We start from the raw sequence: 23,989 nt of genomic DNA, 5'->3' as shown, positions 1-23,989 counted from the left end.
TACAAGGGCTGACAGCAGGTTTAGGATCTATGTTTAACATCTCAAGGTGGGGAGCAGACTCAGTCTAACATCAAAGTTAACGAGGGGCAGCTGGGATTCAGGGAGGGTTGACATCTGGTCAAGGAGAGCCAGGCATGGGGAAGTTCAAAGCAAGGGCAGGAATCCCAAGCAACTGTTTAAAACATCCAATTATGGTCAGGCCAAATAGAAATCTTGGTATTTTACAGTAAAACAGAAATGAACTTTCGTGACTTTGTGATGAGATGGCTCCCAATCTTAACATGGAAGTAGGCTGGTTCATCAGCTCTCCATGAGCCTGATCGTTGTTTCTCTTCTATTTGGCTCTTGGTGGCAAACACACTGTTGTGCAGGCTCCTTTGTTGTTGCTTTTTGTTGTGTGGTGCTGGGGATTGAACCAGGGGCTCTCTGTGTTTTTATATACCACTTCATACCTTAGGGTAGGATGGCTGTCACATTGAAAATGTGAGATGTGGTGTTCTGAAAAGTCCCTGGCACCTGTCAGCTGGAATATCTATTGACTGACCTTTGTGCCCTTAGTTTCCAGCCATTATCCTGCTTCCTCTTTAGGATCCGGCCCCCCTAACCCTGCCCCCACCCCACAATCTAAACAGTTCAGAGGCCTGCACAACAGAGGGAAGGGCTTGTCTTTTCCTGAGCACCATTAAGAGCTCAATGTGAGGCTCACCACCCTCAAAGCTGAGTGCAAAGATTTGGTGGTTACCACTCTCCAGTACAGTTTGGTGTTTTTTTGACCTCAGTTACTCCCGTAGGCAATTGACAGTTGAAGTTCTTGGAATATCAGAAAATAAATGAGCTATAGAATGGGGTAAGTGCCGAGGAAAGCCATGGAACTCAGGAGGGCTTAGCTCAGGCTTGCTTGTAAGAGGGAGACTTTTGTGCTGGCCACAGGCTGGCACTGGGGATCAGGGCTGCCTGGGCAGAGCTGTTCACCCAGTGGGTGTGGGCAGGAGTGTTTGCCTGAGACAAGCTGGCTCTGCCTGTAGGAGGGGCTTGCCAACAGATGTCAGAGACCAGATGTCCATCCAGGCTCTGGTCGTTCCTACAGTTATTCTGCAATTTCTTAGAGCGAGTGAAGTTGATTTTGTGATCTCTGGTGGGCTTCCTAACACTGGCCTGTGGCTCTGCCCTCAGAGCAGGGAAGCTCCTCCTCTTGCTGGTTCCCCTTTTGGATGTTTCCTCCCCAGCTGAAGAGGCCGGCAGGCAGCCAGGATGGGACACAGCTCACAGGACCCCCACCTCTGCTGGACCACCAGGCTCCTGGGAGGCATTATCTTTCTCTGTGAGTAGCTGGGTTTCCTGGAAGGGAGGGCAGTTGGGGTGCTGGGACACCTGGGACCCTTCAGTCCTGGGAAGCTGTTAGGCTCTGATGCCTTTGGGAAACAAAAAGAGAAAGCCGCACTGTTATAATTCACCAGTGCAGTGTGGGCAGAGCCCAGGATGAACGGAAAGAGCAAAATGGCCTTTTTGTGGTGACGAACTGGGACCCTGGGCTTGGGCAGCCCTGGCTGCATGAGGGACCATAGCCAGGGAGCTGAGGCCACCTGGGCTGCAGCAGCAGGGAGGGGCTGGAGCTGCCTGGGGAGGGCGATGGAGACAGTCCAAGAGCCTGTTCCTGGGCCCCCAGGGTCCTCAGGGCCTCTGCAGCTCTTCTGTGGAGGGCCCTACTGGAACCCTGGTGTCTGAGCTGGAGGAAGCTCCTCTGGTCTGCACTCCTACCCCCCACCCTGAAATGCCTCCGGCCAGGAGACCTCAGATGGAACCTTGCTTATCTCATCACTGTTCCTGGAAAACCCTGGAAAAACAGGAGGTGCCATCAATTGAGGAAAGATTGAGCAAACTGAGCAGTATCTGGGGCTCCCGTGCATGGGATGTCATGGAGGCTCAGGAAACAGTGCCCCAGTGTTCTGGGAAGAATGTCCAGTTTCCATGAGGGAGATGCATGGATCCTCCTCAGCAAGACCGAGAGAACCAAGCACCGTGAAGTCCTTATTTTATAAAAGGACAAGCTGAGGCTGGGGCTGAGGCTCAGTGGTAAAGCACTTGCCTAGCATGTGTGAGTCACCGGGTTTGATCCTCAGCACCACATGAAAATAAAATAGAGGTTATTGTGTCCACCTACAACTAAAAAAAAAAAAAAAGCAAAAACAAATATTTAAACAACAACCAAAAGGACAAGCTGCCTGTTAAACTGAGGCTGTCTATGTACCACGTGGCTATGTTTACACTGAATAGGTGGAAGGAAACAATGGAGGGTAACACAGGTTTCAGGAGCAGGTAAAATTGCGCAGGAAAATATGCCAGAGGTTATGGAATCCTTGCACAATCATGCTTGTCAACTCTGGGAGCCAGTCTAAAATATACCCAATATCTCTAGACACCTTATGTTGCACTGCCAAGACATTTGCATAATCTATCCTCTTAGGAAAGGTGTCAATTTCTACTGTAGAATGGTTAGGGCAACAATACATTGGTGGATATTTTATTAGGTAACTGGCCTGTATAGGAAAAATCTATTTTATTAATCTTTGTGACAATTGTCCAGATAGGTCAATATAGTCTTCATTTCTAAGGACCAGCATGATTGGCTGGTTTAAGTTTCTTATATGTGGTCTTTTTCTCAAAAGATACTCCCAGACAGCCTGTTTACCATAGGATCAACATGTAGGCCTTACTGACCATTATAGTCAGTACAGTTAATCAAGGTTCATTGATGGACTTTCCAGTCCCCTGCAATGCACGTTAAAAATGGACCTGAGAAATGAGTCCACAGAAGTTTGCTCATGTCTTTTACTTACCTGACACACTCGTGGAGCTGCATGGTTGTAAACTCTGCAGATGGGAGATTTACTTCCTGTGTCAGGTTTTTCAGTCATTTTCATGATATCAGGTTTCAACTCTATCTTTGGAAATCTGATTTAATGTACTGAATCATGTGCAGTAACAGTAAAGCTCTCAATATTTCAATTAAGAAAAAATTTAAAAATATTTGGTAAGATCTAATATGTGTCTGTGGGGTCCTGTTTCCCCTCTTTTCTTTATTTAAAAGGTTGGTATAAATCATAATATAATTAGTTTAAATTATAAGGAGCCCTCAATCTCTTCTTGAGAGAAGGTGTCATAATATCTCAGAATGTTATCCTTTAAATAGGTGTAAAATTGTCCTTTTAGAAAATATGATTAAAGTTACTTCCCTCTGTGGGGAGTAATATATAAATCTTACCATATTTTTAATGGATAATAGGTCCAGTCAGAGAACTTACATAATACCAATGAATTTCCAACAAGTTTTGCAACTTCCATGTTCAAAACCCATGTACGACCTTAATTTGGAGAACGTCAGTCCTAACAAAATGTTCTCTCAAATCTCACAACAATCCAAACAAAAGTTAAATGCAAGAATCAGCAGTGTCTTTGAATCATCAAATTCAGTCTCCAGGGAGAATTGTCAAAATTGAGATCTAAGTCAGCAGTTTAATATATTTAGTGTTTAATTAAGAATGTGAATTTATTCACTAAAATTAATCTTTGCCTTAAACAGTAAGAATCATTGGGAAATAAAGACCTTCCTTTAAGGAAATAAACAATATTTTAATAGGTCTTTATCATGTCAAAATATGGAAAAAATCTCAGCTCACATCAGTATAGTAAAATCAGGGAAATAGCCTTAAATACCCTTGAATTAATCAGCTAAAATTTTTATAGTCAGTCCAGTATATACATCACCTGTCTAAATAATCATATGAAGATTTTCCTACATAGTAAAATACTTTTATCATTAAAATCTAGAATATAAAGTCCTTCTTTTACCCAAAGATGATTTCTGTTTTCTTCTGAGGACCTCCAATGTGGGTTTCCTCTCTGTTGAAGCATTTTTCTTTTCCTCTTAGAATTTTTCCTGGTTATACTTTGGAATAATTTTTGAAAACCTTAGAATATAAACAAATTATTGTACCTTGATAAGAAATATCTCAATGAAAGTATAGTTAAAGTCCGTGGATGTTTCTGTAGACAGAATTATATTTGTTTATTATTTTATAAAGTTTATACAATAATTTGAGAGTTAGAGATTACTCGATGGTTGTTTTACCTCTTGAAAGCAAATTTATAGAAAAATACATTTATTTCAAATATCTGTAACTAAAAAGCAGAGTATCAGATAAATGCATGTAATAGAAATATATAAATTATGTGTTTTCTATTGAAGAAAAACTAGATAAATATATATTAATTAAAAAATTAGACATATATGTTAATTATTTTATGGATTAACTATAGGTTATTCAAATATCTAGAAAAATATATAACATGAATAAGGGCATAACTTATAATTATATAAAATTTATGTAACCATGTGGTTCTTAATTTTGGATCCATTTCGATTTATTCTTAACTAGGAGTGCACTCTTATTTGATTTCACGTGATGTAGCTAAAATAAGATCCTTGTGTATATTGTATTTATTCATTTTTTAAAATTCATAGCTAGAATTGAAAAGAATAAGGATTTTTTGGTCACCACAGGAACATTACCGGCTTTGTTTCTGCAACAAGCAAATGCATCCTCATAACCTTCAAAATTAGAAGCAAAATATAAAGAAGCATAAGTATTTCTTATACTTGTTATATAGCTCTGCAGTTTTTCCTAATAGTGCTTGCTGCAGCGTGTGTTCTCCTATCTTTTGTATTTTCCCTTGCAGCAGGTGGCACTTTAGAAGTGAGTTTTAATGGCAGACGCCCGTGTTACTATCAGATCTTGAGGCAGTCTGCGTTTGGCACCCAGGCCAGTTTGTTTAAGGGTTAAAGGCACTGCTGGAGGTGGGTCCAGTTACAGACCCCATAGGGCACAGGGGCTGTGTTACAGACATTCTGATCTGATAGGACAAGAATGTAGCAAAGAGGTTCAGTACACACTGAGTATTCACAAAAATAATAGAAAAATAAAATTCTCCTCTCTACAGGTAAAGAATCCTTGTATCAAATCTCATCACAAAATCTTTTTGTCCTCTTTCTTACTCTCCAAGCACAGACTTTTAGTAAATAAACCCAAAAAATCTTTATCTAATATTTCAAAATATAAAGATTCACAAAAAACAATCCAAAAAAGTCCATAAGAGTGCTTTTCCCATGGGAGAGGACCGAACCTAACATATCCCATTAATCATCTTAATAATTTTTACATTTATTTAGGGTCTCTAGAATTACAAAAATAAGGTTTTCTTCTAAAGACATAATATTCCCAAATATTAAAAAAAGTTTAACGTCACAGATTTTCCTTCTTTCTACTTCACTTACTTTCTACAATTCAGCCCACAGTACTCTGACTTCCTAAGCACGCTTAACTTCTGGAGAGAAATTCCAAACCCACTAAATTTCTAAAAATCACCCTGTAGTCACCTTACAGGCCACCGATTGTCAAGTTCCATGACTCAACACTCAGGGTCACTCCAGGTGAACTGGGCTGCGTGAAATAACCCACAGAGACAAAGAAATACCTTTTTCTCTGGGTCCTGGGATGGCTTCTTTGAATTTAGGGACCTTTGGAAAGACAGAGAGGGCTCCTGTGCTGAAGCCTTTTATTGAGGAGAAGCCATTCAAATGAGGCAAGGGGTCAGGTTTCAGGGGCTGAGTGTAGCTTCATGATGTCTGCTGTCAGAGGGTGGCCAGCATCTAGGGTGGCCATGGCCATCTATGAGCTGTGTGGGGATCATGGCAGAGTGAGCTAAGAAAAGACCAGAGCGAGGCCCGCCCAAACAGAGGGGCAACGTGGGTCCAGTCCACCTTGTGTGCTCGGGGCCCACAGGTCACACACAGCTCGTGGCTGGCTGGCCACATCTCCACACTCTGGTCACTCAAGGACCAGGAGCTGTGGCAGCTCCCACACTATTCTTCTTTACTTCTATCCTCCCTCCCCTTGGCCCTGACCTTTCCTCTAGCATTTTTCTTCTACTCTTATGAAATACTCCATTAAAAAAATTTTTTTTCCTCTCGAACTTCTTCGTGGGAGAGAAAATATTCAACCCTTGACTTTCTGAATCTGGCTTATTTCACTTAGCATGATGTTCTCTAGTTCCTTTCATTTACCTGCAAATAACTTCATTTTACTTTTTATGGCTGAGTAAAACCATGTATTTGTCACACTTTTTAAATTTGTTGGTCTGTTGATGGACACCTTGGCTGGTTTCCTACCTTGGCTAATTGAAGTGTACTATTTATAGACACTGAAATTCGTATATTGCTATAATACTCTGATTTCAGTTGTTTTGGATAACTTGATGAAAGCTTTTAGCATTATAGTTAAAAAACAAACAAACAAATAAACCAGCTACTAAGTGAACTTGCAAGGAATTATATGCAATTTAATGGATTAGAGAGCACTTGTGGAATAGGACATTCAGTGAACAATGAACTTTGCAACTGTAAGGGGCTAGGACCCCATTTTAAATGGGCAACTGTTTGGCATCCAGTGGCACATCAATTAGTGTGTGGTATTTATGAATGGACAACTTTTAATTTTTTTTTAAATGGACAACTTTTGTGAACAGCAAAGTGTAGACTTTCCCCTTTTCACAATGCTGTGTAAGTAAGAAGTATGTTAAATGGTCTAGTGTTTCCTTCAGTAGGCTCTGGGGTTGGAAAATTACAGAGGGAAAGAAAAAAGAACAGGGAGGAAGAAAGATAAGAAGGAAAGCAAGGAAGAGGGAGGGAAGGAGGGGGATTCGCACTCTGAATCCAGAGGGAGACAGTGACTCGCTCAAGGCCACACAGGAACTGGGAAGGTTGAAGTGGCTGCCCATAGGCCTGCCCTCCCTGGACCTGAATGGGACAAACCTGCTTGCAGAGGAGCTTTGTAAGAGGCTCTTGGTGGAAGGAGCGTAAGCCCTAAATTGCTCTGCGTCCTTTCTGGAAGCCTGGAGTTCCACAGTTGCATTTTTCTTTGGTTTCTGTGTTGTCCCCTGTTGTCTCAGCCTTGCTTGGGGGCAGAGATGGAGGTGAAGCAGTGATGGTGAGGGTGGTGGTGAACTTCCCCTATTAAATCACAAGTCCTTTCCCACATGTGGTGGATGGGGAAGTGTGGAAGGGAAGGAGGGAACCTGAGGACAGCTAGTTTCACACTGGAATTTTCCAGAGACACTGGTGACTGCAGAGGGTGTGGTTCTGGACTTGTGGGGACTCCGACAGCATTTACTGAATGCACTGTCTACAGGCAGGGAGCTGGAGAAGGGCCTGGGCCACTGTGGACCCCAGAGATAGACACAGAGACAGTGGAGAGGTCATCAAGGAAGGTACTTAGGGCTTCATGCATCAGCTGACAGGGAACTGCTGTTTGCGTGAGAAGGAGGTGATAGGGACATGACGATATGACACACAGAGGAACCATGTTCTATGCCCACGGTTGCATTTTTAATTTTGTAGTATGAAGTTCACACTCTACCTGGCAAGTGCATGTGCTCCATGGCTGCTCTTTTCCTTGTTTAGGATGAGCATCTTCTGTAGGTCAGAGAGCTCCTGCTGCCTCCCCTCTCTGCCTCCCTTCTCTGTCTTGCTGATGTCACCCACCATTGGGCCTTGGGGGCAGATCCTCCCACAGGCTGAGGCTGACCCTCCTCTGTATTGTGGTTCCCTCTTCTAGGAAGTGGGAGTCTGGCCAGGCTGGCTGTCCAACCCTGGGTGAGCCAGAAGTCTCAGCTGTGCTCGGCCACCCCAAGAGGACACTGTCCCTGCAGGGGGGTAGTTGGAGGATGAGACTCCAGCAGCTGCTCAGGCCCTGGAGGGACCAGGTAACAGCTCAGGGAGGGGCAGAGCTCCTAGTGGGCAGGGAGACGGGGAGAGCTGATGGGCAGCATCCTGGGCTCCAGGACTGGCTGTGCCCTGTGTTGCCAGGATGAGTCTACTACCCTGGGGACCCCCTGCTCTCTAACAGGAGGGTCTCGACAGCTCACCTCTGAAGCCCCTCCAGGGTGACCCAGGGCTTCCACTCACACAGGGCTTTCTGTGGCCACTGCAAGGCCTCTGCTCTGTCTTTCTTGTCCTGACCTGTCCTATCCTGTCACCTGACAGGGAGTCACAGCTGGGGAGCCTGTTTAGGGCTCCTTAAGAGAGGACACCCTGAGCTGTCCCTGTGGTCATTTCTTCAGCCCCCAAGGGAGGGAAGGAATCCTGCTCCTCAGCTCCTCCCCTGACCTGGTCTTCTCTGCCTCTGCTCCTGAGGGGGACCTCAGGGCTGGTGTCCTCAGATCTCCTGCCCAAGGACTCTCCCTCCTCACACCCTGTGCAGATGTGGTCTGCAAACCTTGCCCAGGAGGCCATGCTCCAGCTGTGCCCTTTAGACCAGCTGATCAAAGCCTCTGCCAGACCTTGAGGTTCCTGTTCAGCACAAAACACTAGCTTCCCTGAAGGACCCTCTTACAATGCTGGCAGGGGGACACAGACACTGTGGTGACCACAATGACCTCATCAAATCCCTGAGGATGGTCTGAAATACAGGCTGTCAGAGCACCCCATTGCGCTGTTTCCCCATGGGATAGTGGGCTGTTTCTCTGGGCACTGCATTAAATAGGGCACTTAAATGTACTGAGCACCACTGTACTGACACCCAGCAAGCACCTGCTGTCCATGCCCAGAGAAACCAACACTGCTCCAGGTTTTGCAAGAAGAAAGAACTTCACAGTCACTCCCCTGACAAGGAGAGAGGAGGCTCACTCACTTCTGTCTCCCCAGGGAGCAGGAAGGGACTTAAGGCAGGGATGAGAAACAGAAGGCCAGCTGGCTGGTGTCGGGAGTCTTGGTGGCATGGTCCACACCAGGTGCACTGGGCCTGGTGGAACCTCTGGGTACTTTGTAAGTGCCCTGGTCTCTCTGATCCCATGCTCCCTCCTGCAGCTGTGGCTGCACCCTGGCTTCTAACCCAGGGCCACAGACCCTCTTCTGGTTCCTCAGCTTCTCGTCCTTGGAGACTTTTGGTTTCTCTCAGCTCTCTAGGTCTGCAGCTGCATCCTGAAAAAACAACTTGCAAACAGTTTTTAGAAACAGGGAAGTTGTGGTGTAAGGCCCATTTTCACACCCAGAATTACATATTTAAATGTGTTAAACTCTGATTAGGCTGGATGACCACAGTGCTAAAGGATACTTGTATTTTGCTTATTAATTAAAGAGGGGACCATAGGATGTCACAAACCATTCATAGGGAGAATGAATGTCACCTCTCCAGACCACTGGGAAGGTTGAGAGGCATTTATGAATAGATGCCCAGGCTCACAGGGCTGGAGTGTCTCTGGGCACATGTCATTTCCAGTGCTTACCTTGGGATGAGGCACAATTTGCTTTCATTTGAAAACTCCACAACTTGGATACTTGTTTACAATGTAACATATGATACTTTTGTATTATAGAGCAACTCAAGAAGGGGAAGATGGGCAACCAGCGTTTATAATCTGCATTTAAGCCTGGGATAACAAGTCCTTCCCTCCACCTTCCCACCCCCACTCCTGGATGTACAGGGGTCCTGTGGGGATTGGTAATGGTGCCTGCATCATAGTAAATTTCCTTTTAAACTCGACTTTTATAAACAGGAAAGCCCTGGCTGGACCTTGACACCTACAGGCACCAAGGAGATTGAAGCCACAGGATGTGTGTGTGACTCCTGCACCCCATCCCTGTACTCAGAAGGAGACCCCCAAGAGGGGCAGCTGAATGGGAGGAAGGGACAGCAGCCTGGAACTGGGAATGTGTGGTTCTGACCCCGGGGGTTCTGGGCCAGTAATGCCTATCATGGTAACAACAGCAGCGAATGGGAACAGCACAGTTATTGAATACTGTGCCCAAAGCTCTTTCTGCTTAAATCCAAAGAAGAATTCACTGAAGTAAGCACCATCACTCTCATTTCATAGATTACAAAACTGAAGCCAGAGAGGTTCAGTAACTGTTCAAGTTCACACAGCCAGAAGATGGGGGACCTAGACTAACTCTGACTTCACTGAGGTGAAGTCCAACCTTGTAACCACCCTTTTGTACCACCCAGCTGTGGGACCCAGCTGAAACCAAACTTAATTTTGGTTGATTGAAACCTAACCATAAATATTGAAACCACAAAAATAACTTGAAGAAAACTAGAAAAAATGAGAAACATACTTTTGAAGGGAGGGCTATCCTTTTAAGCAAGATATGAAACCAATAAGTACTAAAAAAAACTTCTGACACCTTTGACTTCATGAAATAACATTTTGGCCCCTGGTTAAAATTAAACTGTAATAGATTTAATGGAATTCTTACAAAATTCCAGTAAGATTTTTCACAGAAAAAAAAATTCTCCAAAAAATTTGTATGGAATCAGAAAAGACCCCAAATAGCAACAGCAAAAAGAATAAAACTGAATCTCACTCCCTGATTTGAAAATACAATGTTATTGTAATCAAAACAGCAGAGTACTGGCATAAAAACAGACACATTGACCAATGGAAAAAGAAGAAATTCCCATAAATAAACCCAGTGTTTAACAGTCAGTTGATGTGATGTTTGACAAATGTGCTAAGAATACACAACGGGGAAAGGACAGTGTCTTCAGTAAATGCTTATGGGAAGATGGGAGGAATAGAGGAACTTTAGACAGGGCACAGGGGAGGGAGGGGACATGGGGGTAGGAAAGATGGTGGAATGAGATGGACATCATTACCCTAAGAACATGGATGAAGACGCGAATGGTGTGACTCTACTTTGTGTACAACCAGAGACATGAAAAATTGTGCTCTATATGTGTAATGTAAATTGAATTGCATTCTGCTGTCATATATATTACATATTAGAATAAAAAAATTTTAAAAAGAGAAAAAAATAACTCAAAATGGATAAAAGCCTTAATCATAAGGTTTGCAGCTCTAACACCTCTAGAAGAAAGCATAAAGGAAAACTTCCATGAGCTTGGGTGGCGATGTCTTGACGAGGACTCCCAAGCACAGACACCAAAAGCAAAAATTGACCGAATTGCATCAAATTATAAACCTTCTGCACAGCAAGGGAAACCACAGAGTGAAGAGACAGCCCATGTCTTGGGAGACAATATCTGCCAAGCACACGTCTGATATGGGGCCAATAGCCCTAATGGGTAAGGAACTAAGTAACTCGATAGAAGGAAACAGGTGACTTGATTTAAAGTTTTGAACAGATCCTTCTCAAAGAAGAGAAATGAATAGCCAATGGATCTATAAAAAATGAATAGCCAACATCTCTGATCATCAGGGAAATGAGAATTTTAAACAGGGAGAGATCAGTCACATTGTTCCCATGGCTGTTATTCTGATGATGGATGTTCATAAGCACTGGCAAAGATAGGCAGAAAGTGAACCCTCAGACTCTGTTGGTGGGAATGTAAATTAGTGTCGCTATTTTGAAGAAATGGAAGGTCCTCCAAAACTAAAACCAAAACTCCTATATTATCCAGCTCCCCACTTCTGGGCCAAACATTGAAGCTGGCGTGTTCACTGAGACGCTGTTCCCAACAGCTAAGATGTGGGAGCAGCCCAAGTGCCCGAGAATGGATGGTTCCTTGGGAAAAGGAAATGTGGCGTTTGTACACTGGGGCATGTTACAGATACTCACAAGTGAGAGCCGTGACACAAGGAGAAATCTGCAATTTTGGGGTGTGTCTGGGGTGTGGCACACCCCGTGGAGCCTGGGCTTCTGAAAGGAGGAAGTGTCCGTCCTCCAGGACAAGATGGTTGGGCTGCGCTTTCCCCTGGAGGTTAAACCTACCTGCTCTCCAGGAAGAAGAGAGGGTCCCCAGGTTCCCTGGGGCTGTGCCTGATGGGAGAGGAAGGGCTCATGGAGGCCGCTGTCCAGGGCCGTGCAGGGGACAGCCACTAAGGAACACTGACAGGGACTCCAGGGGCTGCCCAAGAAAGTTCTCTCTTGGTGGCTCGAACGTGTGTTCACCAATTGCTCCACTTGCTCCTCCACATTTCCATCATCATCTGGTCTCAAATCATGAAATACATTGGTCACCCTTGTGCTGCTGCAGGGAAAAACCAGGTGTGACTCTGTCCCCTTTCCCTGTGTGGGACCTTAGGAGGCTGAGAGGATGCGGTGGACTCAGCTCAGCTTTAAGGTGGTGGAGCCACACTCATGCGGAACCCCGCCCTCACTGTTTCTCAATGTCCTACGAATGAGACGTGAATTTCCCTGTCCCACGTCCCAGAGATTTATAACCGATTCCACAGCACGACCAACACTATGTTGAGTGACTCACTTTCTAGAAGAAGGGGAAGGGGACGCACCTTCAGGAATGTTTTAATCTGTGGGGCAACCTGCTGCCCCATGACTGGTTGCCCAAAATCGACATCACGAGTTCTCCCTCATGGGTCTGGGGTCAGCACTGCTCGACAGCGGGGTCTTCTGGCCCAGGGTCTTGCAGAAACAGATCCAGGTGTTTTCTGGGGTGCCACCATCTCGAGGTTCCCCTGGGAAGCTTCTGCTTGGAGCTCATCACAGTGGGACTGTGGACAGGATGCAGTTCCCTGTGGCGGCTGCCTGGAAGCTCAGTTCCTCACTAGCTATTGGCCAGGGGCTGCCCTCAGGACCTTGCCACGTGGGTGTCTCCACGGGGCAGCTGTCAGTATGGCCGCTGGCCTCACCAGAGTGAGCAGGAGAGAGGCCGAGGACAGGGAGCAGGAGTGAGCCAGGAGGAACCCGTGCTCTGGTTGAAAATGGTTGTATTAAGTGACATCCCATCATTTTTGCTAGGTGCACACTCTTTGCAGGAGAGGGTTACACATAGGTGTGAACACCAGAGAGGGACCCTTGGGTGGCATTTGAGGAGCCACCTCCTACACTTACACACTCATCATGTACCAGACAGTGAGCTAGGCGCTTTCAATTCACAGTCTCATTTAGTTCATGTCACCATGTCAAGACAGATAAGGAAATGAAGGTTAGTCCAGGGAAGTAAACCACTCAGAAATGACTTCAGCCGAACCAGAACCTGACCCAGAATTGGTTCCAATTCACTGGACAAGGCTGCCTCCCTGGGTCAAGGAAGGTGCTGGGTGAACTGGTTAAGAAGAAAATGTCTGTGTCACTTGTTCTCCTTGAGGAAATATCCATGTTCTCTTTCCCAATGCCCTAGGTGCCTGCAGCACTTTAGCCAAGAGTTCTGGAGCTCATGGTTCTGGGATTAAAGGTTTTAGAACCCACACTTATCTGAAGGCAATCCGGGGAGGTTCAGTCTTGTTGCACGTGATCCAGGAGCCAGAGGATCCCAAGATAGAGGAGATCACCTGGGGCTTCGCCTCTGATTCAAACTCCACATTCATGCTGAGACTCCAGAATGGGAAGGAAGATCCACTGTGGTTCAGTCTCCAGGACAAGTACAAGCAGAGGGTCCAGATGCCCAGTATGTCATCCCTGAGGATTAACAATCTGACCTCACAGGACAGTGGGCAGTACTGGGCCCAGATCATGTGTCAGACGGGGAGAGAAATTAAAGCAGTTTTCAACCTCACTGTTTATGGTAAGTGACAGCCTCACCTGGTCCCAGGGCCGCCCTCCTTCTTTGAGTCTGGGAGGCTCTGAGACCACATGCTGCAGGATTGTCCTCAGGCACCAACACGTGAGATATTCATGACAAACAGTAGAGCTGAGGTTTTATACCAGGGAGAAAAATCACATCTGTGTTTTGGGACACAAAATGGAAATTTGGCCATTTTTGCAGTAACATTTCCTCCTCTTTATAAGACTAAATTTACTGCTTTTGTATATTAGTTTTCCTTTGCTCTTTTAACAATGCATAATAGTGGTTTAAAACAACACAAATGTGTATGCTGCAGGTCGAGGTCAGACATGGTTGTCACTGGGCTAAAATCCAAGTGTGGGCAGGCTGCATTGTGTTCTGCAGGATCTAGAGGGGATCCTTTCCTGCCTTTCCTACTCTCCAGAGCTGCCAGCCTCCCTGGACTTGTGGTCCCCTCCTCTGCCTCAACTAGAAAGGGAGGGGGAGTCTCTCTTGCATCCCTCATATCTGCTCTTTTCCTCCCTTCTCCACTCTGCCTTTTTATTTTTTGGTACCAGGAATTGAACCCTGGGGTGCTTAACCAATGACTCATACTCCCAGCCTTTTAAAAATTTCCTATATTTTTGAGTCAGAGTCCTTCTAAGTTGCTTAAGACAACATGAGGTTGCCGAGGCTGGCTTTGATCTTAAGATCCTCCTGTCGTAGCCTCCTGAGCTGCTGGGATTGGGGGGTGTGTACCACCATGCCTGACTCTTCTTCCACATTTAAGGGTTCTTGTGAGGACTCTGGGACTATCCAGATAAACTTATTTAAAGCTCAGTTCTTTTTTTCATAACTTAGCATATTCCCAGGTTCTGAGGATAAAGATGTAGAATCCACAGGTATCTAGTTGACCGTCCCCAATCCTTGCAGGGAGTGGCCAGTGAGAGGCCAGCCTCACTTGCACAGACCCCACAAATCCTGCTCTGCAAGCCTTGATAGGGTAGGAGAAGTGATGCTGGTGCACATCCCAGGAGATCCGTTTTGCCAACTCTAGGGTCCCCACAGTCCCTCTGCCTAGGGCAGTCCCTCTGCAGAGAGTGGACTGCAGGTGCAGGTCCTGTGTGATTTCCAGACTGGCCTGTGGATCTGCCCCTTCTCCCCCAGTCGGGAGCACACATTCAGGGTCACGTTCTAACTGCCTGCAGAGCTGTGCTCTCTCTTGCAGCCACGGTATCTCCCACAGTGTCTCCTGTTTTGACCTGAGCTTTCTGGGTCCTCCCAGAGCTGGCCTGGTGTCCTGGCCCAGTGGGGCTGTGCAGTCCCAGGCACTGTCTCAGCTGAAGACCCAGGACACAGGACCCTGGCCCCAGACAAGCTCTTCTGTCCCATGCTTCCTCCCCTTCCAGAAGACCCCTATCTTCTAGAAATAATGGTGCCTAAAAACTGGGATTCAGCCATCATGTTCTCATGGGAAAAAAGTTTAGACTTGCTTCATCTAGTGAGGTCACATGAGCTTAATAAAGTGGCTGCTGTCACTTGTCAACATGTAGCTCTGGGGAAATTGTGCTTTATTTGTAACGCGCTCCCAGCTTCCTCCTAGGGCTCCGGCCTATGGTCAGTGAGACTCTGGAGGACAATGTGTGGCATGTGTGAGGCTCTCTCCTTTGTCCCCTCCTTCCTCAGATCCTGTGCCCCTTGCCCAGATCCAGACTACATCAGTGTCCATCACACCCAGCTGGTGCAATGTCACTCTGGATTGTGGGGCCCGAGAGGCTGTAGAGGTCCTGAATGTAACCTGGGAGGTCCAGGGTCCCCCCAGTGAGCGGGAACAGAGAGGGGCACCAGGACCCCCCAACCCCTGGACCCTGGCCCTGAGCCTGCCTCTGAGGCAGCCCAATGTCAGCCTCACCTGCGTCCTCAGCAACCCAGTGGACCAGAAAAATGCCACCTTCCAGCTCGTTGACCTCTGTAGCCCAGGTGAGTGCAGCTGCAGGAGGGAGGGGCACAGGGAGTAGCTCAGGTGGCTCTGGAGCCCCAGGGTCCCTGGCTTTTTTGCTGCTGTGTTTATGAACAGCACTGCCTTCCCTTGGTCACTCCAATCCAGAAGTGTGGGGTGGCATCCAGCTCACGACTGTCTTTAAATATCCCTCACCTCCAGGCCCTTCCCCCTGGGCCAGGGGCAGCCTTCCAGGACCTGTCCCACCCTGTCACCATGCCCTGTGTCCTGAGTTGTCTTTGGAAAGACAGATTGGATTGTGGCCTTTGTCTGTGTCATCTCTGGGGTCGACCTCCACCTAGTCCCCATAGGATGTAGGGCTTAGAAGGTCCTGTGTCCTGATGGTGGCCTCATCCACACAGGGACACAGCTGCTTGCTGACTTCCCTAACGTGTGAAGCCACTGCCGGCTCTGAAGGTGCAGCCTCTTTAAGGAGCTGCCCGTGGCCATCCCCCCTGAGTGGAAAGATCCCTTTCTGGGTCTGAGTCCACCCTGAGTGGGACACCATGAGGGCAGGGGACACAGCCTTCTCTCCTCTTAGCCCAGGTGTCAAGCTCAGTTATGGGCAGTTTGCGCCCAGTAGGTGTTTCACTGACCTGGAATCCCTGGGACCCGTGTGCACCCGTCCTCTCCTTCCTCCAGGGGCTGCTGGAGGAGCCTGACTGGTCAGTGCAGTCCCCACCCCTGGTCATGTCCCCCCTCCACCCTGGAGTCTCAGAGGAAGTTCAACATGGCCCACCAAACCTCCTGGACTCACGGCTGCCTCCTGGGCCTCCCCACCTAGCCCTGCCTCCTGTGCTATCCCTTCCCTGTGGGTCGCTCCCGCCACACTGAGTATCTGTGAAACTCCTGCCCCTCTCCACACACACAGGTGACTGCGCATGTCCCTGGGGGTCTCACTGGAGACCTTGGACATGGGTCATCCTCCACTGCAGTGAGGTCCTTCACCTGGTGATTGAGAGCTTCTGTCTCTTCCTGGTGATGACTTGTGCACAGACCCCACCTTGCTCATCCCCGTCTCCCCTGCACACGAAGGACCTGGGCCACTGCTTGAATGAGTGGACCTGCCACGCCCTCCCTCTGCGGCTTCTGCCCCAGGCCCTCCTGACACCTGCACTTTCTCCACCTCCCCTGGCAATGGGTGTGTCAGCTCCTCTCCCGCTGTATCCTCTCTTAACTCTCTTGTTTTCTTAACTCTGGAAATGAGCGCCCACAGCTGGCCACTCGAGAGCCGCCATAGGGGCCTTCCTGGCTGGGTTTTTCATCCTGGGAGTCGGAGGGCTCCTGTTCCTTTGGCACTTAGGAGAGAAGAAGAAGAAGAAGAAGATGGAGATGGAGATGGAGAGAGGCAGGTTGCACTTACCTTTCTGGGTCCAGATGTCTCCCCTCTCCCCTTGGATCCTGGACTTCCTTCCTCCTGCATTTTAATGGCAGGAAGTGGCCTTGTAGAGGGGATGATGGGTGTAGCCATGATGGCCTTGGGTTCCTGGCTGTGTGTGTGAGTGTGTGTGTGTGTGTATGAGAGTATGTGTATGTGTTAGTGTGTATGAGTGTGTGAGTGAGTATGAGTGTATGTTTTGTGTGTGTGAGTGTAAGCGCGTGTGTGAGTGCATGTGTGTTAGAGTGTGAGTGTGTGTGAGAGTGTGTTTGAGTGTGTATGAGTGTAAGTGTGTGTGTGTGTGTGTGTAGGGTTGTAGGTTTCCCTGGCACAGAATCAAGCTCCAGTGAATGTGTGAATGTAAGAGCGTGTGTGAATGTAAGTGAGAGTGCATGTGTGTGAATGTGAGAGTGATTGTGTGTGAAAGTGAGTGAGTGTTAGTGTGAGAGTGTAAGTATGATTGTGTGTTTTAGTGAGTGAGTGTGAGTGTAAGTGTGTGAGTGAGTGTGTGTGTGAATATGAGTGTAAGTGAGTGTGTGAGAGTGTAATTATGAATGTGTGAGTGTGAGCGTGTAAGAGTGTGTATGAGTTTAAGTGATTGTGTGAGTGTGAGTGTGAGTGTTATAGTGTAAGTATGAGTGTGTGTTAGTGTGTGAGTTGTGTGTTAGTGTGTGTTTGTGTGTGTGAGTGTGAGAGAATGTGAGTGTGTATATGACAATGTGTGTTAGTGTGTGTTAAAGTGTGTGAGTGTAAGCGAATGTGAGAGTGTATGTGTATGAGTGTAATTGCATGTGTGAGTGTGATTGTGTGTGAGTGCGTGTGTGTTAGATTGTGTGTGTGTTACAATCAGTGTGTGTAAGTTAGTGTGAGTGTGTGTTGCAGTGAGTGTGTGTATTACAGTGTGTACATGTGATAGTGAATGTGTGAGAGTGAGTGTGTGTTAAAGTGAGTGTGTGAGAGTGATAGTGTAAGTATGAGTGTGTGTGTTTTAGTGTGTGAGTGCGAGTGTGTGTGAGTGTAAGTGCATGTGTGAGAGTGTGTGTGTTTGTGAGTGTGTGTTTATGAGTGTGTGTGTTTATGAGTGTGTGTGTGAGTGTGAGAGTGAGTGTGAGAGTGAGTGTGTGTAAGTGAGTGTTGTATGACAGTGTAAGTATGATTATGTGTTAGTGAGTATGTGAGTGTGAGTGTGTGTATGTGAATATGAGTGTGTGTTTGTGTGTAAAAGTATGTGTGTAAGAGCATGTGTGAGAGTGTGTGCGTGAGTGTGTATGAGTGTAAGTGCATGTGTGGGTGTGAGTGTGTGAGTGTAAGCATGTGTGAGAGTGTGAGTGCATCTATGTGTGGAGTGTGAGAGTGTGAGTGTGTAAGTGTGAGTGTAAGAGTGTGTTGGAGTGTGTGAGTGTGAGTGGAAGTGGGTGAGTGTGAGTGTGTGTATCTGAGTGTGTGTGAGTGTAAGTGTGTGTGTGTGTGTGTGTAGGGTTGGAGGTTTCCCTGGCACAGAATCAAGCTCCAGTCTGTCAAGACTCAGATGCGGGATTGCCAGAAGACCCCAGGGCCAAGGACGAGGGAGTCTATGCACAGCTGATGGCACAGGATTCTCTGAAGGGCAAGCGGAAGGTGAGAGCTGTGAGTGATGACTAGCCAGGTCTCATGGCACCCAGCCCTGGGCTGCCTGCCCAAAGCCAGGTATCTGCTGTGCTGTCTCCACTGTATTTTTTCTTTCCTTTTTATCTCTTTTTATGTTGAGAGTATTAAGAAAATTTATGGGTTGGTGTCATGGTTAATTTGAATTGTTGACTTGATTGGATTAAGAGATGCCAAGGAGGGACTGGGGTTGTGGCTCAGCAGTAGAGCACTTCTGGGTTCACCCTAGTACCTCCCATCCCCCAGGGGTTTAATGTTTTTTTTTTTTTATTTCAGGACATAGTCTCACTGATTTGCTGAGGCTGGCCTAGAACCTGCAATCCTCCTGCCTCAGCTTCCCAAGTCTTGGGACCACACATGTGCTCCCCCATCCCTGGCTTAAACTATTCATGTTAATGGGCGTCGATCGTCTTCTGGTCTCTCTGGGGCCACTCTGTCCTCAAGCTGTTCTGAGAACCCTCTTTCTTGTATTCTCAGGATATTGATGAGAAACATCTGGAAGGAAAGGGGCCCTGCACCAGTGTTTACAGCGTGGTCCAGAGACCAGGCCAGGCCGGGCCTTGAAGATGACTTATTTGGAGGAGGGAGGAGAACCCAGCACTAGGGAGACACCTGCACTCTGCACCTGACACCTGCGGCTACCTACTTCCTCTGACTTCAGTCCAGCTCGAGATGCTGCTGGTCTGCATGAGCCTGACCTGGTGGTCATCTCTACCTCTATGGGCACATGTGGCCCTGTCACTTCTCCTGCCACCTTCCCAGCTGCCCTGACGCTCAGAGCTCTCGTGCCACCCAGCCAGGGTTCTTCCTCTGTCACTGCTGTGACCCTCCCTTTCAGAAGCCTTCCCAAAGAGAACCTTGCCCGACTCTGCAGCTGGCAGAGCCTCGCCACCTCTGCTGCGTCACTCTTGCCATTCTGCCACCCCAGGTCCAGGTGTGGGCACCATGAAGAGGTGCTGACTTGCCCCAGTGGAGGGGGTGAAGATGGGTCCTGCCGCTGAATTGGGGCTGATGGAGGCAGCGTGGCGAGTGGGAGCCCAACTTCCTTTCTAGGTTTTCCTTCCTTTCCTTGTGCAGGGTTTCTCTGGAGCTAAGTGTGTGTGTGTGTTGGAGGAGTTTCTTGTGCACATTACACACCAGAGCCAGAGTGGCCTTCCTGGATCCCTGTACTACCTGGACTTATGCCTCAAACTCCTGCAAACCCATCATCCTGTGGACTGGGAAGAGGAATCCATGTTATTTCAGGTCCTTCTCAACTTTCTCTTTTCCTGAGAATGACTCTGGACTCCCTAGACTGGGGTTGTGTTTGTTTTCCTTTTTAAATGGCATATTATAATTTTATATGACAGTGAGACTTGCTACGATATACTCATATGGGCAACAATAAAACAGCATAATTGAATCAATTTCATTCCCCTTCCCTCCCCCCTCCCCCTGATCCCCTTCTTCTATTCTGCTGGTCTCCCTTCTATTTTTAAAAATTTGCTCTAATTAGTTATAGATGGCAGTGGAATGCATGTTGACACACTGCACACAAATGGAGCAAACTTCTCATTCCTCTGGCTCTACATGGCATAGAGTCACATCATCATACATGTATCTCTAGGGTCATACCCTCTGTCTCACTCTACTGTCCTCCCCATCCCCTCAGTCCCAATGGGGTTGCATTTTTTAATATTTATTTTTTAGTTGTAGATAATTGCAATACCTTTATTTTATTTCTTTATTTTTATGTGGTGCTGAGAATCGAACCCAGGCCCTCACACTTGCTAGGTGAGCACTCTCCCGCTGAGCCACAGCCACAATGGGGTTGCCTTCTTAAGGAAACTGCTTCAGCTCTGCTCTTGGCCCAAGAAGGAGGCACTTGGTTAACAGGGTGTGTAATGTTCCCTCCCTCCCCTTGGGGGCAGCTGGGTGAAGCTGTGGGAAGATCTGATACAAGATATAAAAACTATCAGGAGGACAGCCCTCTCCAGCCTCTGCTAGGGACCTTCAGCCTGCTCCAGCCCTGCTGGCCCCGAAATAAGGTCAGCCTCCTGTTTGTCTGAGAGTCAAACAGGTTTGTTAGCAAGAGGTCCAGCATAATATTAAAAACCGTATTCAAAACTATCAGTTTGGCCAAGTGCAGTGGTGCACACCTGTCATCCCAGTGGTCTGGGAGGCTGAGGCAGGAGGTTCGTGAGTTCAAAGCCAGCCTCGTCAAAAGCAAGGCAGTTAGCAACTCAGTGAGACCCTGTCTCTAAATAAAATGCAAAATAGGGCTGGGAGTGTGGCTTTTCTGAGCTTACTAATTCCATTTATGAAGGTTCTGCCCTTGGGACTAATCATCTCCCCCTGGCTCCAGCTCCTAATACCATCACCTCAGGAGTTAAGTTTCAACATATGAATTTTGTGGTGAATAGTGAGATCATAGCAGGGATCATACAGTGATTCTAATATACTGGTAAATTATAAAATTACTTTAAATAACACAGCCTTATAGAACACAAAATTGACAGAATTTCAAGGAGAAAAAACAGATCCAGATTCACACAGTGAAAGATTTTAGTCTGAATCTCAGTAATTGGAAAATATAACAAAAATCAGAACAATCTTCTTAAAGTGTGTTAAAACAATAGAACGGAGTAAATTGACTTAATAGATAAAACACCAAACACTTAACACTGCATTTTATTTTCAAATGCACCTGGAACATTTAGAAAAGTTAACTAGCGCTACTACTAGGAGGTCATGAAGTGAATTTCAGTGAATATTAAAGAGTCACTAACTTTCTTTTCCAACTATTATGCAAGTTGTATAGAAATTAATAAAAGATAACTGAATAATTCCATCTTTTTACAATAGAGAAGACAAAGACAGTAGAGATAAAAAGTGATAATATGATAAATAACATAGGCTCCTTGATGCACCATTAATGTCTCTCTCCTTTTTTTTTTTTGGTGGGGGAAGGGGAGCACTAGGTTAAGTCTCTAGGGGCAATTGACCACTGAGCCATATTTCCAGTGTTGTCTATTTTTATTTTGAGAGAGGGTCTCACTTAGTTTCTTCAGGTCTCAGTTGCTGAGGCTGGCCTTGAACCTGTGATCCTCCTGTCTTAGCCTTCTGAGCTACAGGGATTACAGATGTGTGCCCCCATTCCTGGATGATTAATATTATTTGAAGGAACTGAATCAATTCACTCTAAAACCATGAGACTCTACTTGGAATTTGTTCGTTTTTCTTTCTTTTTTTTTCCTTTGGTACCAGGGATTGAACCCAGGGGCACTCCACCACTGAGCCACATCTCAGCCCTATTTTGAATTTTATTTAGAGACAGGGTCTCACTGAACTGCTTAATCTTGAAGTTGCTGAGGTTGGCTTTGAACTTGCAATCCTCCTGCCTCAGCCTCCTGAGCTGCTGGAGTTAAGGCGTGCGCCACTGCACCTGGCTTGTTCTTTTTTGGGCTAATGCATTCAAACACTTAATTAGATAATTTCCTAGAAAAATGTAACCTGAGACCCTATGCCTATTAGAAGAAAATGTAGGCCCAACTCTCTATCATATCTGCTTAGGAACTGACTTCCTCAATAAGACTGTTAAAGTGCAAGAAGTAAAATCAAGAATCAATAAATGGATGGTATCAAACTAAAAAGCTTCTTCCCAACAAAGGAAGCAATCAATAACACAAAGAGAGAGCCCACAGAATGGGGAGAAAGTCTTTGCCACTCCCAGCATATATAAAGAACTCAAAAAACTTGACACCTAAACCAAAAATAACCCAATCAATACATGAGCAAAAGGAACTGAACAGGCACTTTACAGAAGAAATATGATTGGTCAACAAATGTATGAAAAAATGTTCACCATCTCTATTAATTGAAAAAAAATCCAAATTAAAACTACACTGAGATTCTATCTCATTCCAGGCAGAATGACAATTATCAAGAATAAAAGTTACAATAAATGTTGGCAAAGATGTGGGGGAAAAGGCACACTCATACATTGCTGGTGGGACTGCAAATTGGTGCAACCACTCTGGAAAGCAGTATGGAGAGTCCTCAGAAAACTTGGAATGGAATCACCATTTGACCCAGTTATTCCACTCCTTGGCATATACCCAGAGGGCTTAAAATCAGCATGCTATGACACAGCCACATTAATGTTTATAGCATCTCAATTCACAATAGCTAAGCTATGGAACCAACCTAGGTTCTCTTCAACAATAAATGCATAAAGAAAATGTGGTATATACACAATGGAATAATACTCAGCCATAAAGAAGAATGAAGTCATGGCATTTACTGACATTTGGATGGAACTGGAGACTGTCATGCTAAGTGAAAAAGCCATCCCCCAAAACCAAAGGCTGAATGTTGTCTCTGATATGTGGATGCTGACACACAATAAAGGGTCCAGGGAAGAATAGAAGTTCATTGGATTAGACAAATGGGAATGAAGAGTCTAACAGTGTAATTTGGGATGGAGGCTGAACAGTCTAACAGTGTAATTTGGGATGGAGGCTGAACAGTCTAACAGTGTAATTTGGGATGGAGGCTGGCCCTACTAGATTATTTTAGGGTGAGAGCTAGCCATGCCCCAAAGACCAACACTATAATTTAGAGTGGGGACTTTGGTTCACGTGGCATCAGGTGACCTCCAAGTGGTTGAAGACTGAGGTCAACCATGTGGGTAATTAATCATGCCTACATGTTTGTTATGCTTCAGATACAAGTTGTCTCCCAAAAGCTCATGTGTGACAATGTGAGAAATTTCAGAGGTCAACTAATTGGGTGATGAGAGTTTCAACTAATCAGTGCATTAATCCCATGATAGGGTGGTAATTGTGGGAACATAGGGTGTGGCTGTAGGAGGTGAGTTATTGGGGATATGACTTTGAGTTAAAGTTATTCTTGTCAGGTCTTTGGTCACAGAGGTGAAAAAGCGACTAGAACAATGATGGAGGCCAAATAATACCTTTGACCATGAAGACTCAGACTGGCAAACTGCCCACTCACTGTATCACACACCGGAGCAGGAAGGTAATGCTCTCCCACCTGATCCCATGACGAGAGGATGACTGGAAACTCTGGTACTTCCCTGGGCTCTTCCTGATGTGTGCTTCCTGGGCTCACTTTTAATCTGTGTCCTTTCCAAGGTTATAATAAACTATAACCTTGACTGTAGCAGCTTTCTGTGACTTCTGTGAGCTCTACTCAGGAGTTCTCACGTGCCTCATAAATCACACACCTTGGATTGATCTAGCGTCTTCCATCTCTCTTTTGTATATTTTGAAAAAAAATTATTATCCTTGTAATTATTATGAGCGGTGCTGGAGGCCAAGCCCAGGGTCTCACTCATGGTAGGTGAGTGCTCTGCTGCTGAGGTACAGCCTCAGCACCCTGCAGTCTTCCCTCTCTGCATAACATTCACGCTGCCTGACAAAATCATCAACCTCTGGGGTTATAAATTCA

The 23,989-nt window shown here is 46.2% G+C and overlaps 2 protein-coding genes across 8 annotated transcripts in view; one reads left to right on the top strand and one right to left on the bottom strand.

Moving 5' to 3' along the window:
- Positions 1-23,989, bottom strand: part of LOC144368757 (Fc receptor-like protein 3) — a 611,935-nt gene that overhangs the window by 30,081 nt on the left and 557,865 nt on the right.
- LOC144368443 (CD48 antigen-like) lies at positions 709-19,944 on the top strand. 7 transcript variants are annotated; one of them, XM_078027314.1, is made up of 7 exons: positions 709-847; positions 1,227-1,321; positions 13,155-13,538; positions 15,204-15,497; positions 16,724-16,864; positions 18,372-18,511; positions 19,016-19,944. In XM_078027314.1, the coding sequence occupies exons 2-7, from the start codon at positions 1,252-1,254 to the stop codon at positions 19,100-19,102; spliced, it is 1,116 nt and encodes a 371-aa protein (XP_077883440.1). In that variant the 5' UTR covers positions 709-847; positions 1,227-1,251; the 3' UTR covers positions 19,103-19,944. The 7 variants fall into 7 exon arrangements, with proteins under 7 accessions (XP_077883440.1, XP_077883439.1, XP_077883442.1 ...); XM_078027313.1 differs by having other exon boundaries at positions 713-847; positions 1,174-1,321; XM_078027318.1 differs by adding an exon at positions 7,671-7,818 and having other exon boundaries at positions 726-1,321.

The sequence above is a fragment of the Ictidomys tridecemlineatus genome, chromosome 11 (genome assembly GCF_052094955.1).
Source record: "Ictidomys tridecemlineatus isolate mIctTri1 chromosome 11, mIctTri1.hap1, whole genome shotgun sequence".
In the NCBI taxonomy this organism is placed as follows: domain Eukaryota; kingdom Metazoa; phylum Chordata; class Mammalia; order Rodentia; family Sciuridae; genus Ictidomys; species Ictidomys tridecemlineatus.
The sequence above is the reverse complement of the archived record's forward strand: the minus strand, read 5'-3'. Positions and strand labels throughout refer to the sequence as shown.